Source organism: Callorhinus ursinus, unplaced genomic scaffold (assembly GCF_003265705.2).
Source record: "Callorhinus ursinus isolate GAN/ISIS: 27379988/994484 unplaced genomic scaffold, GSC_fseal_2.0 scaffold38, whole genome shotgun sequence".
NCBI lineage: Eukaryota > Metazoa > Chordata > Mammalia > Carnivora > Otariidae > Callorhinus > Callorhinus ursinus.
Genome location: NW_027397100.1, coordinates 8091004 through 8105881, shown reverse-complemented (window position 1 = coordinate 8105881; position 14878 = coordinate 8091004). Strand labels below are relative to the sequence as shown.

General features: G+C 40.9%; 1 protein-coding gene and 1 long non-coding RNA gene across 6 annotated transcripts in view; one reads left to right on the top strand and one right to left on the bottom strand.

Moving 5' to 3' along the window:
- The first annotated feature begins 1102 nt into the window (after positions 1 to 1102).
- Positions 1103 to 14878, top strand: part of RALGAPB (Ral GTPase activating protein non-catalytic subunit beta) — an 82288-nt gene continuing 68512 nt past the window's right edge. For all 4 annotated transcript variants that reach the window (XM_025875733.2, XM_025875732.2, XM_073880436.1 and 1 more), the window contains exons 1-2: positions 1103 to 1352; positions 13699 to 13914. In XM_025875733.2, coding sequence (XP_025731518.1) covers positions 13729 to 13914 — 186 coding nt within the window. In that variant the 5' untranslated portion in view covers positions 1103 to 1352; positions 13699 to 13728. The remainder of the gene's footprint in view (positions 1353 to 13698; positions 13915 to 14878) is intronic.
- LOC112827704 (uncharacterized) overlaps positions 14441 to 14878 on the bottom strand; it is a 35271-nt gene continuing 34833 nt past the window's right edge. For both annotated transcript variants that reach the window (XR_003209306.2, XR_012374697.1), the window contains one exon: positions 14441 to 14552. This is a non-coding gene — a long non-coding RNA (uncharacterized lncRNA). The remainder of the gene's footprint in view (positions 14553 to 14878) is intronic.

Genomic DNA, 14878 nt, shown 5'->3' with positions numbered 1-14878 from the left:
ATAGATACTGAGTGATCCTCTTACAGTGTCTGTCACACTGCGTTTAATTGAAATGCATTGCTTTGATCCACAAAGTGTCCTGGATATAGCCCCATTCCTGTCCTAGAACATTCTTACTCCTTGTTCCTCTTTCCTCTAACAACTTTCCCGTGGTGGGGCTTGGGGGGGGGGGTGCTGGCAAGGTCTTGAGGAAACACTCTTCTCTTTTATCCGTCTTATGACAGTATCAGTTCGTGGTCTCTTCTAACCGAAGGTAAGGAGGAGTCAGCATTTTCTCAGCTCTCTTCAGCCCTTTTCAGACCACCATGCCTTCAGCACTACTCAACACCCTGATCCTGTCTTCTCTAATATCAAGGACAGTCTCAAGGCCGTGGCTTCCCTCTTCTTCTCTCAGCCCAAGTTTCCCCCTTTACACTCCCAAGGCACTTGAGCTGTACCTACTTAAAGGTATTTATTATTTTCTTCGTTAAGGCTGAAACCAAATTATTGAAAGTGGTAATGTTTACATAATCTATGGTGCATCATAGGTGCTCAAACCGTTATCTCCTATTATTATCACTATTTATGTCTTCTCGCCTGTGTCAGCCTCAGCTCCTCAACCAGAGGCTCTGATGTCTGATTCATCTTTGTGGTCTGCTCCTGGCCTGGAACTGAGTATTTCTTACAGTTAATGCTATGCCCAGGTAATAAGGGAGCAGCGGGAAAACGGCAACATTTCAAAGAAAGGGTGATGTAATGGTGGGATGTGAGAAACTTCTAGAACCTGGGTAGGACCCAAAATCTTGCAGAGAAGCCCTTTACTCCGTCCGCACAGAAAACACGGAACCCTGGACTGATTCACAGGGATGCAGGTGGAGCACACCCTCGGCCGTATTGAGACAAGGTAGGTGCAGCCGTCACTTTACTCCTCCCACTTCACTTGATCCGGAAAGGAAGGAGGGAGTATGCCCCGCGCGGCGATCTGGGATAGCTGCGCACGCGCAGCTTCCGGCGCCGTGTCTCGGGAATTATTTGACGCCGCGGCTTCGGACCCGCAGAAGTCTCTAACCCGGAGCGCCGCGCACGCGCGGTGGTCCAGTCGGTTCGGGGAGTTATTTGACGCTGCCGCCCCTGGCAGTCGGAAGTTGCCAGAGCAGAGCTCAGCCGGCCGGCCTGACCGGCCTTCGTCGTCCCCCGGGCGCCCTCGGAGAGTCGCTGACGGGTGGACGGACCGACCGCCTGAGGACAGCCGGCCTGGGCAGCAAAAGAACCGGCACTATGGCGCGGGTGGCGTGAGGCGGAAGGCCGAGTGCGGCCGGCGGCGGCGGCGGCGGCGCCCGCCCCAGCGATGCGGGCTCCGCCCGTCGCCTCAGGTAACCGGACGGCCCTCCCTGTCGCGGCCGGACCCTCCCCTCCTCTCCCCTCCCTTCCCCTCCCCTCCCCTCCGGGCGGTCCCGGAACGGCCAAATCTGTCTCTCGGGCCCGGGTGCCCCAAGGGCCCTGCCTTCGGAAGCACGTCTCTGCCTTTCTCGGGGGACCCCCGGGGTCCAATGGAGCCTGGCCCTGACTCGGGGCTGGGGGAGGAGTCGGCGGCTTCTATAGGGTCTGTTCCGACCGGGTCTAGCCCTTGGGAGCTGTCCGGGCCGGGCGATGCGCTCTCCTGGCAACCTGGGGGAGGGGGCGGGTCTTGGAGCGGAGCTACACAGCTCCGCGAGGAATTTGGTCCAGTAGAAGGGTTGCTTGAGTTGCTGCCGTCCTGTGGGGACGATGCTGCCCATTGCACAGTGACAGTCGGGTGAGGAAGAGTTAATAACGAGAATAAACAGCAGACCCTTGTTAAGCGCTCACTACACGCCAGGCATTGTGCCAGGCCATTACGTTCACCACGTCTAACTTCACAACAAGCCTGTAAGGTAGGAGGGTTATCCCCATTTTACTGACGATGCAACTGAGGCTCTGAATGGTTTGGTGACTTACTTGCCCAAGGTCACATAGCTGGTAATTTGGACCCAGGCAGCGTGACTCCAGGTCAGTGGCTCTTCAACTTTGCTGCATGTGAAAGTCACCTGGAGCCGCTTTTAAAGATTCCCAAAGCTTAGGCAATAGACCCAGATCGATTAAATCAGAATGTTTGGGGGAAGCGGGGGAGTCAGACGTCAGTATTTTTTAAGGAGCCCCATGTGATTCGAGTGTGTAGCAAACTTTGGGAACTGCTGGGGTGGGCAGCCCTGTATCTCAGAAGACGTTTCAGTGCGTCTGCAGTTTAAGTGTGTAGGAGAATCATCTGGGAGTTTGTTAAAAATTCGAGTTCCACTTGCAAAGATCGTATCTTTAGGACCAGTGACTACCCCACTTTGAAAGCCACTTGGAGATGGAAAGTAACTTTCTGTACAGGATTTCTGAGTTGCTGTACCTTTACAGTGTATGCATCTCATGTAAAACTGTTAGTTTGCAGTTTTCCTGGATATACAGTACTCACGGGTCTAGTGTCTTTAACTTCTGGGTCATCTTTGCATATGCTATTCTTCTGCCTAGGCTATCCTCCATGCTTTGTCCCCACTCCACCCAAACGCACACACTTCTGCTCTCTCTTATACATGTGCACAGAGCTTTTTCTTCCAGTCTCTGCCTGCCTAACTCCCAACATGCCCTTCGGGATGCCTATGTCTGTGACACTCAACCACTTTGGGTCGTTCTTATATGCTCTTTAGCATCATCATAATGGAATTTACCAATTCTTTATCTGTGTCCAGTAGAAGAGACAAATGCAACACATTTCTGTCTCTTCTACTGGATTATGAGCAACTTGAACTGTATTTTTTTGATCTCTGTTCCTCCCAGTGTTTTGATACAGACTTACACAGGTTTTACTGATTGGCATGTTCGAGTCTCTTCTATGTCATAGACTTAATGCTCTAAACAGATTCTTCTCTATTTCCATTTTTGCAAAAGGTGTTTGGTAGTTCTTAGCCTATAGAGTTTTGTTCTTTTTGCTTAGAAACACTCTAGTTAGGTTCATTAATTTATCCATCCAGCAGTTGGACAAACACATTGAGTTCTCACACTGGCAAGGCACTATGTAGGATGATATGTAATCAACATTGGTTGGTTTTTTTTTTAAATTGGATTTTATCATAATCAGATATGATCAGTTCTGCAGTGGAGACCTTTAATTGTCCTTAGGCCTTTGCATATGTTCCCTACCTCATTGTCCAAAATAGTGTTTAGTTGTCATTTACTAAATGTTATTGCCTTGTTGGTACTTGATAAATGCTAGTAGATGGAATTGGCTATTAGTAGTAGTTCATCCTGTTCATTAGGAGAGATGACATAAGTAGTACTTAATGAAGATTAAAACCTTGATGTCAGAGGATTTGACAAACTTAGTATATATTTATTGTAAAATGCCCAAACTGCTATTGCCCAACGTATTTACAGATTTTAAAGAAAGGCAGGCCAGTAATTCAGATTGTATTTCTTCTTGGCTGGTCTTCAAACCATGTAAAGTTTATAAAAGAGAATGAGTGAATATGTGTGTGAAGGTCATTATGAAGAGATTTTTGGACAATAAAGATTTTTTTTATAGCAGTTAAATATGGTGAAGTATGTGGACTAAATAAAAATATATACATTTTATAAAAGACATTCTTTACAGGATAAGGATTGTTATAGAAAGATTCTCTTCGTTCTGTTTTGGACTGTTTTGTCAATTTTTAGGCTAAGGCTAATAGAGAAACTGATGGGACAATTCTTGTTAAATTCAGATACTCAAGAAACTTGCCCTTGTTTCTTTCTGATCAGATATGGACAGAGTATCCAGTTCGGGCCTCAGCGCATGGAAGAAACTAAATCTTTAAGCCTGATGTTTTACTCTGTAGTTGATATCCAAAGTAAAGGTGAAATATTTCACATGTTCATTAAAGACCAAAAGTGGCTCCAATCAAGATAGCCTGAGACTTAGAAATGGATTCTGTTTAATTTGAGATACTCATCATTGTTAGCGATGTGTTTTCTGACATGTGTAAAGACCTTTTGGATAGAATACATGATTTCTTTTGGTACAAGATGATTAAAGTTTTAGAATTAAAGTACATGGAGTTTAATTCTAAGTGTTTAGAGGTGAAGAAAGACTACCCAAGACTACATGGTTGGGTTCTAGCACATCAGGGGCTAGAAAGCAGGTTCCTTCCTGCATGCAGTATTTCCTTCCACCTCCATGCCCCACGTGAGAGGATGTCTTGTTTGTTATTATTTTGTGTGTGTGTGTGGTGTGTTTTGGGGTTGGGGAAATGACAGAGTAGTCTGCTATATTTGAGATACTCAATTAGATGTATAGTGAATGCTTGTTGTGTGACATGTACTTTATATGCTGAGGATACCAAGATAAATAAGACACAGCCTCTGTCCTCAAGGAGTCTATAGTCTAGTTAGAGTTGTAATAAAAATGGAAGTATAGTATCTAAGTCAGCTCTGCTGGGTAGAATTTTCTGCAGTGATGGAGCTATTCTGTATCTGCACTGTCCAATATGGTCGCCCCTAGCCACATGTGAGTACTGAGCACTGGAAATGTGACTAGTGTAAATGAGGAACTGAATTTCTAATTTAAATGCAAGTAGTTACATGTGGATATGGCTACTGTATTGGACAGAGCAGGCATAAAAGGCATAAAAGATGAGAAGTGTGGTGGTACTGGTGGGGGGCGGGCAGGGTATTCATAGTATTCATTATTTATTTATTTATTTTTTTAAACAGACTAGCAGAAACTACCTATTTACCCTTTTAGGGAGGAATGTCTTTCTTTCTTATGATTCAGGTGTTTGATAGGATCCCCAACAGAATCTGGTGTATAGGTGAATACATTCCTTTCTGATGAAACTTGATTGGTATTTGCCTTGTAGGGTCAATGGGACTACAACAGAAATGTGAACTATAATCCTTTTGTCTTTATTTGTCATAAAGTTATATGGGTGACCTTGAGAGCGATGTGTGCTTTAAAATCCAGCATGGTTCATTTATTTACTCAAAGTTTTGGCACCCTGTACCCTATTTTTCCTAAGAGAAACAAGGCATGCCTGATAATGTTTACCTTGCCTTTGTACATCTTAAAGTATGTTGACTTAATGTCACTTTATTTGATCCTTCCCCTGAGTTACTTTAGGTAGGTACTGCAGGTGTTCTCCCTGTTTTGCAGATGAGGAAACTATGACAAAGAAATGCCAAGTGACTTGTCCAAGGTCATAATGTTGAGGTATGGAGCCAGACAAAAGGGAAGAGCAGTGGACTTTGGAGCAAAAGGTGGAGTTTCTTGTCCCAGCTGTATTGTCACTTGATGTGACTCTGAGCAGGTTATAGCCTTTTTTGTTTCCTCATCTAGTGTGTCTAGTATATCTGTCTTACTGAACTTTTTAGGCTTGTTATTGGAATAAAATGAAATAACATGTGAAAGCTCTTTCAAAATGGTCAGTTTTGCAAAGGTACATTGTTATCAGGCAATGTTTTTCTCTTGTTTGATGCTGACTTCAAAACTCACCATGTCAGTTAATCTTAATGTTGAATACTGCAGTACTCTGGTGTTGTCACAGATTTGTCTTCCTCACTATGAAACCTTCCCTTGGGCAGCCATCGTGTCCTGTTTATATCTGCGTACCTATACCTAGGACAATACCTGATACATAGCAGGTGTTTAATAAATTCATTTGTTTCATGAAATAACTGATGTCTGGATTTACTTTATGAAGTTTTAAAAAAAATTTCTCTGTAATTAGACTTGAAGCTTCTTGGGAACAGGGATTTTATTTATTCACTGTTATTATTTCCTATGCATGGTGTATAGAAGGCATGCAATAAATATTGGTTGAGTCAGTTGATGTAATTAATGTCTGGCTGTGGTCTCAGTGCGTCTACCACTACCACTGTGTCGATCATTTTGATAATCTGTCAATTAGACCAAACCTTCATGTTACTCTGCAGTAGTACCTACAAACCATAAGCTGTTACCGGCACACAGTCACCTGATGATAGAAACCTCCAGGGAGATTACCTAGAAAATGGATGCGTAGAGTTGGGAAGAAATTAAGTGATCTGCAGGGGAGCATTGTCATCATCTTCTCCTTCCTCCTGTCATATTTACTTCTGGAGACTTCTCTGCTAGTAGCTCAGGGTGATAGCTGACTGAGCCTATCTGGGGAGGATCCTTAACTTAGCAGTCAGAGCCCTTAATTATCTAACTTCAGTTATGTCTTCTTTTCTCACTGCAGCGCCCGGGCCTCCCTGCCTTATCACCGTCCTCCCCTCCCTCCTCCTCCTCAGTATATTAGCTACACTGGAGTTTACTTTTCTATTGTCCCTTCAGCCTGTCTTGGACACTTAGACCAAATTCTAGTTTTTGTTGTATCATTTCTATGATAAAGTTAATATTCTCTCATTTTCTGCCCCAGTTTTTACTGAATTAATTCTAAATCTCCAATCCTAGCATTCATACTCTTTCAAAATTGGTCACCGTTTATCGTTGAAATCTTATCCCTTCTACATACAACTTTTTTTTCTGCCACTCTGTGTTTTTAGTTTCTGGTACTATTTGTTGCTACTTGAAGCAAGCGCCCTTCTTCGTATTTTTCTTTTCTACCTGCCTCTTTTTACTCTCACTCTTATTCAGTTAATTTTCTTATCTCTGTTAAAATCGTAACCTTCCTTCAATACCCCATTCATTCTTCCCTGATCTTATCCTGTTGTTTTCCAGCTCAGCCCTTCTTTCAATCAAAAGTAATCTTTTGTCCTCTGAACTTCCACGATGTCTTTCGGATAGCTTACCATAATATGTTTAGTTAATATCCATCATCTTCTGTAGATAAAATAAAAAGAAAAAATATTTTCCTTGTGATGAGAACTCAGGATCTGCTCTCCTAACAGCTTTCCTATATGTCCTGTAGCAGTGTTAACTTTAGTCATCATGTTGTACATTATATCCCTAGTGCTTATTTATCTTGTAACTGGAAGTTTGTACCTTTTGACCACCTTCCTCCAATTTCCCCTCCCCAAAGCCTCCATCACTGGTAACCACAAATCTGATTTCTTTTTCTAATTTTGTTGGGGTTTTTTTGTTTGTTTGTTTTTAAGATGCCACATATAAGTGAGATCATACAGTATTTGTCTTTCTCTGTCTAGTGTCATGTAGCATAATGCCTTCAGGGTCCATCCATGTTGTTGAAATGGTAGAATTTTCTTGTTTCTTTATGGCTAAGTAATATTCCATTATACACATACACCCACCCCCCCACAGCTTCTTTATCCATTCATCCATCAGTGGACACTTAGGTTGTTTCCATGTATTAACGTTGCTATGAACATGGGGGTGCAGATATCTTTTTGAATTAGCATTTTCATTTCCTTTGGATATATTCCCAGAAATGGAATTGCTGGATCATATGCTAGTTCTTTTTTAATTTTTTGAGGAACTTCATACCTTTTTCTATAGTGGCTGTACCAGTTTACAGTCCCACCAACAGTGTACAGGGGTCCCCTTTTCTCCACATCCATGCCAGCATTTATTGTATCTTTTTGACGATGGCCATTTTAACAGGCATGAAGTAATATCTCATTTTGGTTTCAATTTGCATTTCCCTAATGACTAATGATGTTGAGCACCTTTTCATGTACCTGTTGTCCATTCATATATGTTCTTTGGAAAAATGTCTATTCAGATCCTTTGCCCATTTTTAATTGGATTATTTGGGGGTTTTTTGCTATTGAGTTGTATGAGTTCTTTGTGTGTTTTGGATATTAACCCGTTATCAGATACATGGTTTGCAAGTATTTTTTCCCATTCAGTAGGTTGTCTTTTCACTTTGTTGATGGTTTCTTTTGCTGTACAAAAGCTTCTCAGTTTGATGTGGTTCTACTTATCTTTCATTTTGTTGCTTGTGCTTTAGGTATGATTTCCAAAAAATCCATTTCCAAGACCCATGTCAAGGAGCCTTTTTCCTATGTTTTCTTCTAGGAGTTTCATGTCTTACAATTAAGTCTAATCCATTTTGAGTTAATTTTTGTGAATGATGTAAGATAGGGGTTGTTTCATTTTTTTTTACATGTGAATATCCAATTTTCCCAGCACCATTTATTGAAGCGACTTTCTTTTCTTGTATATTTGACATTTTGAAATAAGGGCTACAGAAGTGTGTATGTAGTTCTTGTGATTGTGTTCCTGATAGCAGTGTGTGGTATCAGCAGCTCAGATACCACCAGTGGCATGGCCTTCGGTGATGTGATTTTTCTGAAATGGTCAACAATTTTTTTTTAAACAATTCTTTGTATGGTAAGGTTCTAAACATAAAAGATTCAGTCTTTTTGCAGTTTACACAATTGCATTACTGGAAAATTCAGTGTATATTAAAATAGCACAAAATATTTTGTATTTTTGTATAAAATAGAGTTACATTTCTAGGTTTAGACAGTTAAGGACAGAATGATTTTCTGGCAGACATTTGATAGTCATGTGAAAAGTAGCACAATTGTTCATGGTGCAGGACTGTCTCCTGCATTGCAGGATGTCTAGATTTCCTGCCTCTGCCCATAAATACCAATAGCACACCCCAATCATTGTGTTAACCAGAAGTGCACTGAGTATTTCTAAACTGCCTCTAGGAGGCAGTTCTTTTGTATTGAAAACCATTGACTTAAATTCTTGAGTGTGTCTTGTTGGCCTTACCTCTTAATCAGAATTGACTTTTATCACTTGTTTTGCTAGTTTAATAGGTACAAAACAATATCTTTGTTGCTTTGCTTTGTTTTTTTTATTTATGTTTGTTTCCAATGTTATTTTCTCTTCATTGTTTTATTTAATTTGCCTGTAATTATAACACACATCTTTATCTTAATACTTTTTGTCTGTGTATTTTGTTAAAATTTAGCATGTTTTTTTCTGGTATATACATTTTAATAGCTAAGTTAAACTTTTTCACTGTATCTTTTCTATACCTTTCTCCTTGTTTCATTTTCTTACATTTAATTATTTAAAAATACATTTAAAGAAGTAAAATTTCTTACATTTAAGTTTTTAAGAATTTAAGAGCTATTAAACCTGTTTTGATTGGTCTTTCACAGTATTGTTGTTGTTGTTTTTAAAGAATAGTACTCCTGTCTTTTTTTCAGAATGGGGAGGGATAGCAGCTGTTTCTTAAAAATGCTTATTCCCAGGTCCCAAGGTAGACCTATACAGAATTTCAGTTTCTAGTGATAGGGCCTAGAGATATGCAGCAGCACCACCACCACCCCTGCCCTGCCCCTCCATGATTCTTATGTGTGCAACGGAGTTGGAAAGCTAGCTTTCCTTTTTTTGTTTTTATTTGAAACAATTTTTATCCTCCAATAGTGTGTTGTCTGGAATGCATGCTAAATATTAATTAAATATTCTTTAGATATTTGGAAACCATCTAACTACTTTTTAAAAAACTAATAGTATAGAGTCGCCTGGGTGGCTCAGTTGGTTGAGCATCTGCCTTTGGCTCAGGTCATGATCTGGGAGTCCTGGAATCAAGCCCCGCATTGGGCTCCCTGCTCATTGGGGAGTCTGCTTCTCCCTCTGATCTTCCCCCTTCTTGGGCTCTCTCTCTCACTCTTTCTCTCAAATAAATAAATAAAATCTTAAAAAAAACTAATAGCATAAGACAAATGGACATTTCCCAATTGTATTTGCGTATGGCATGCAAAATTTAGACATCTCAGTGGAATAAAGGGAACTTTCTAATGTCTTCCTGTTTCCCACTCGTAAACCTTAACATTCTAATACATTTATTTACTATCTACTGCATGCTAGGAACTACTCAAAGATTTAGGAAGTGAGGTTTCCACTCAGAAAAGGTTGATACCCTTATGGCGAAGATATCTTTACAGGGCTAACAAGTTAATGTGAAGCTTGATATGACCAGCCTGAAATACGCACATGGAGGAGGGGTGATATGAGGAGTGTAGAAAAGCCTTACCAAAGGGAGGACATTTGTGCTATTCCTTGAAGGAGTACTACTTCATAAAGTGGATCAAGGTGGGGTGTGGCAGTGCAATCAGTGGGAGTAGCTCGAGCAGTGATACAGGATATGAAAAACCTTGTTGGGTTTGAGTGATCCTTCAGTAGTCCTTTTGGCCATAGCTGCAGGGAAGGGTACGTGTGTTGGAAAGTGTCAGTAGAAGATGAGGCTGGGAAGGTGGAATGATCAATTTCAATTAGATTCCTAGCAAGGTTTTGTTTGTTTTTTTAATTGTATAAAATCATCTTAAATTTTATATAGAAGAATACATATATAATAATTTGGTCTGAGAACAGCCAATGAAGTTTTGAAAAAGAATACGGGAGGTGGAGGGGGCTTCCTTTTCAGATCTTAAAACATTCTATAAAGCCACTAAATTTAAATCATTATGGCATTGGTATGGGAAGAGATAAATAGTTGAATAGAACAGATTCATAAGTAGATTCCTTTGTAAATGAGGATTTAGTATATGACAAATTGGTGTTTCAGTTTGGTGGGAAAGGATGTATTTTTAATAGACTATGGCACAATTGACTGTACATTTACAAGAAAATAAATTTCACCTTTCCTACACCACTTACAGAGAAGTAAATTCCAGATGAATATAAAACTTAAGTGTGAAGAAATAAGCAATTGTTTTGCAGGAAATCTGGGAGACTACATAAACACTTTAGGGTTACATTTTCACACTTTTGGACCTAGTCCCATAATAAATGTATTTTACACTGTGACCCAGAAATACGCACTTATGAAAAGTGAAACAAGTTTCACAGAATATTGCTTACCTTTACTATGTGTGATGCCTTTATTGTATATCTTATTCCATGTAATTAAAAACAAAAGTGTTACCCATTACATTTATTTCATGACGCACAGTTTGAAAAACACTGATAGAGGAGATGGGAGGCAGAAACCACCTAAGCCAGACTCAAGCTGCAAAATGTAAATAATGTGACTAGAACAATGAAATTTCACTTCATACCTATCAAATTGTCAAAGAAAGAAAGAAAAAAGCAAGCAATTCCTGGCAGGAGATGGGGAGTGAGAGGAGGGAAAGGCTCTCATCCATTCCTAATGTAGATGGAAGTTGTTACAGCTTTTTTTGGGAAGCAATCTGGCAAGACCTATTAACAATAAAAACAAATGCCCTTTGATCCAATAGTTTCATTCTTGGGAACTTGTTCCATAGAAATTAAAAGGCCAGTGTTTATATGAACAAATATGTTTATTGCATCATTTCCTGGTGACAAAAAAAATGGGAAATAAAGTAAATACACATCATTAGGAGACTGGTTGAATAAGTTATACCACACCCATGCCATGGAATGTTACACAGTCATTAAAAAGAATCTATTATTAGTTGGAAGGATGTTCATGAGGCATTGTTGAATGGAAAAAAAAAACAGAAAAGTATACAATGCCTATCTATGCAAGTATGTATATTATTTTAACATGATTGAGTTAGGGTAGAGAAACACAAGAGGAAATGTTGGGTTGTCAACATGGATTATCTATCTAGGGAAGTGAATTATTTGGACAGGACATGAAGCCAAATAAAATGAAAAAGGTAAAAAAAAAAACTACACTAAAACAAAACAAAAGTCCCTGCGGTATAATATTCTTGTGCATTTATGTAAGAGACTATGTATGGTGTGTATATGTATATTATACTGTGTATGCACTGTATGTATATGTATGCATATATGTTGACTAGAAGAGGTGAGAAAAAAATGTGTGGCATGGAAATATAAATTGTCACCTGATGGGGATGGCTCCCTATCAGAGCTTTCCCTTTTTTCCCTTCCATTATTTTGGGAGGGGTGGGGAGGGCACCAGAATATCTTTGGGGAAATTCCTTATAAACCCAAGGAAACTGAGGCAATCTTAATAGTCGAATCCACCCTTCCTTCACATTGTAGGTACCTTGTTAGATGCTGGCCCATCTCTCTGGCCTTCCCATTTTCAGGGCCTTTTCATCCAGAGGAGGACATCAGATCTCATAGGGTACCAAAAGGTACCAGGGCCCAGAGTCCATCAGATTCCCAAAGAGGATGAGAAGATTGAGCAGGGTTGGGGGTGGGAGGTATGCAAGAGGGGAAGAGAAGGTGGTGGGTTCCTCTGTATGGAAATGTGAAAGAAATGTAATTTGGGACCAGTCTGCGAATGACTTTGACTTTCGTGCTGAGGAGTTTCATTGTCATTCTGCAGGCCTCTAAATCTCAAATGCCATATCCTCTTGAAAAACACTGATACTTGTTGAGCTGGAATGAGGTTTTTTAAAGATAAAAGTGAACAATGCTAGTCTTTCCCAGTGTGAAGAAAAATTAGCTTAAAGGATAGAACTTTTTAAAGATTAAGTGTACCCATGTATTTTTCTTAAACTCTGCTGGCTGGGCATACAGATTTCAGAACAAGTAGAAGTTGGAAGTTAACAGAAATTAATTGGAAGGAGCTAACCATCCTTGATTCTCTTCATGAGCGTGGTGTTTATGATTGTAATATTTACATTGTATTCATACAGATATGTTTTCTGTGGCTGACAGTTTTTCATTTGTATGGTAGACATAGATCATTTCATGGAGAATATACAGCACAGGGAGAAGCAGTACATGCATGGAGAATGTATAGGATAGGGAGAAGGTAGTACATGCCATGGTTAAGAGAATGGTCCCTGGAACCCAACAGATACGGATTCAAACCCAGCTCCCCCATGTTATAGCTCTGAAGCCTCAGGTAAGTAGCAAACCTCTCTGTCTCAGCTTTTTCATCTGTGGAATAGAGATAATGTTCATTAATATTCATTGAGTTGGATTTTTTTCAAGATTTATTTATCTTTAGGCGGGGAGAGAGAGAGAGAGAGAGCGTGCATGCATACACACACACAAGTGGGAGGAGGGGCAGAGGGAGAAGGAGGGAGAGAATCCCAAGCTGACTCCCTGCTGAGCGTGGAGCCTGATGTGGGGCTGGATCCCACGACCTGAGCTGAAACCGAAAGTCGGGACGCTCAGCCAACTGAGCCACACAGGCACCCCTATTCATTGAGGTGTTTTGATGATTGCATGAGTAGCATGCAGTAAATGCTCAGTGAGTGGAGCTCTTAATATATTTCCTGAAGAACACCGTGACTTCCAGTCTACACTGTTAGAAATTTGTGTGTCACTGCTGCAGGGAATGAAATATTCTCAAAGAATTTTGTGTCTGATTTGAGGACATTGGTGGGAAATTGCAGGGGTATGTTTCTAGCATGTAATAGGTACTTGGAAATTGTTGACTGAAGAATCTGGATCTTGGAGTAAACTCTTTCCTTTGTCTTCCTTTCCTACTTAGGGCGCTTCATTCTGCTCTCTTTTTCTGTCCTGGAACATAGAACGAGGAGGGCTCCCTCTTGTTATAAGTACCAAATCAGATAATTTTATCCCCCCGCACAGTGGCATCTGTCCCAGTTCCATTCCAGGGCTTCTGCGGCTCTTTTGGGGGAGGTGCTCAGACAGCTGCTTCCCAGGGTCTGCCTTCCTACCTGATCTTGCCACGAGGTTGTTTTAGGACATTCTCAAAACATTTAGATGTATTTTTTTCTCAGTCTACTTGGCAGTGTGTTCGTAGCTGCTTTATCTTACCATGTAGGGTAAATCTGTGTTTTACTTATTTTTATTAATTTGCAACAGTGTAATTTAACAGTAATTCTCTTTTGTCTTTTCAGGTGCCATTTGGATAGTCCTTTAGCGGCACGATGTACTCTGAGTGGAGGTCACTGCATTTGGTGATTCAGAATGATCAGGGCCACACGAGTGTGCTGCACAGCTATCCAGAGAGCGTTGGGCGAGAGGTGGCAAATGCGGTGGTCCATCCCCTTGGGCAGGCCTTAGGTACCCCTTCAGTGGCTGGTAGTGAGAGTTTATTAAAAACTGACAAAGAAGTAAGTATTTCTTCCTTTCATTCTACTGTGTGAAAACATAATTTTGTTACTGAAGAATTTATTTGACATTGTCCTTTTAATGGGTTTCTGTCCAATGCAGTACAACTTTTTAAAATTTTGACCTTTGTTTGGGTTGAAGGTTGGGGCTGAGAGTTTGTGGGGGTCAAGGAATAGGTTGTACTATTGTGCTGCTGGCTCCTTTCTAGCCAGACCCAACTCTCTACTTGAGCTGTGTGCCCAAGACAGAGGCTTAAGTGTCAGGCCCTTTCCCCTAAGCTCTGGGCCCACTTTTCAGATTTTTATTCAGAGGTTGTTTGGAAGGTCTTCATTGCTACTCCAATATGGCCTCTAACTGAAGGCTTGTCTTGTGTCAAGTTTTCAGGCTTCACATATGCACTGAACTTGATGTCCTCCTGTGTCTCCATGTCTGCCTATCCTTACCTGACTCTCAGGTTTAAGAGTGCTGCAGAGCAGCTAAGCGCATATGGCTGTGAGCCCAAGTGGTTGGAATGGGGGTTGTGTTTGCTGTCCCTAAAGATAAGGGCTCCTAGAGTGGCTCCGCCTGGAGGTGGTCCTCTGGTCTTGGTTCAGGTGACTGGGCTGAAGTGAAGTTTTCAGGGGCAGGTCATGAAGGGACCCTGATAATGGAGAGAGACAGGAATTTGCTAGTGTGATGTTTGGCTAAGATACGGGATTAGAACTTTGTCTCTGTACTTGAGGATGTTTATACAACCTTCAGACTTTGGGTTAACTTATTTTTCAGACCCACTTTTTCTCTCCCTTTTTGATTTCTTTCTGATGAAGGAGAGATTAGACTTAATCTACATGGAAGACTGGATACAAGACTAAAGCTTATAGCTCTAAAAGCAGTTTATTTACCCTCCACAGGCCATGGGTTGCGGGAGGATGAAGCCTCTCAGTCTGAGGAGCGTTTTTCTCTCTTCAGAGTACCTTAAAAGAGACT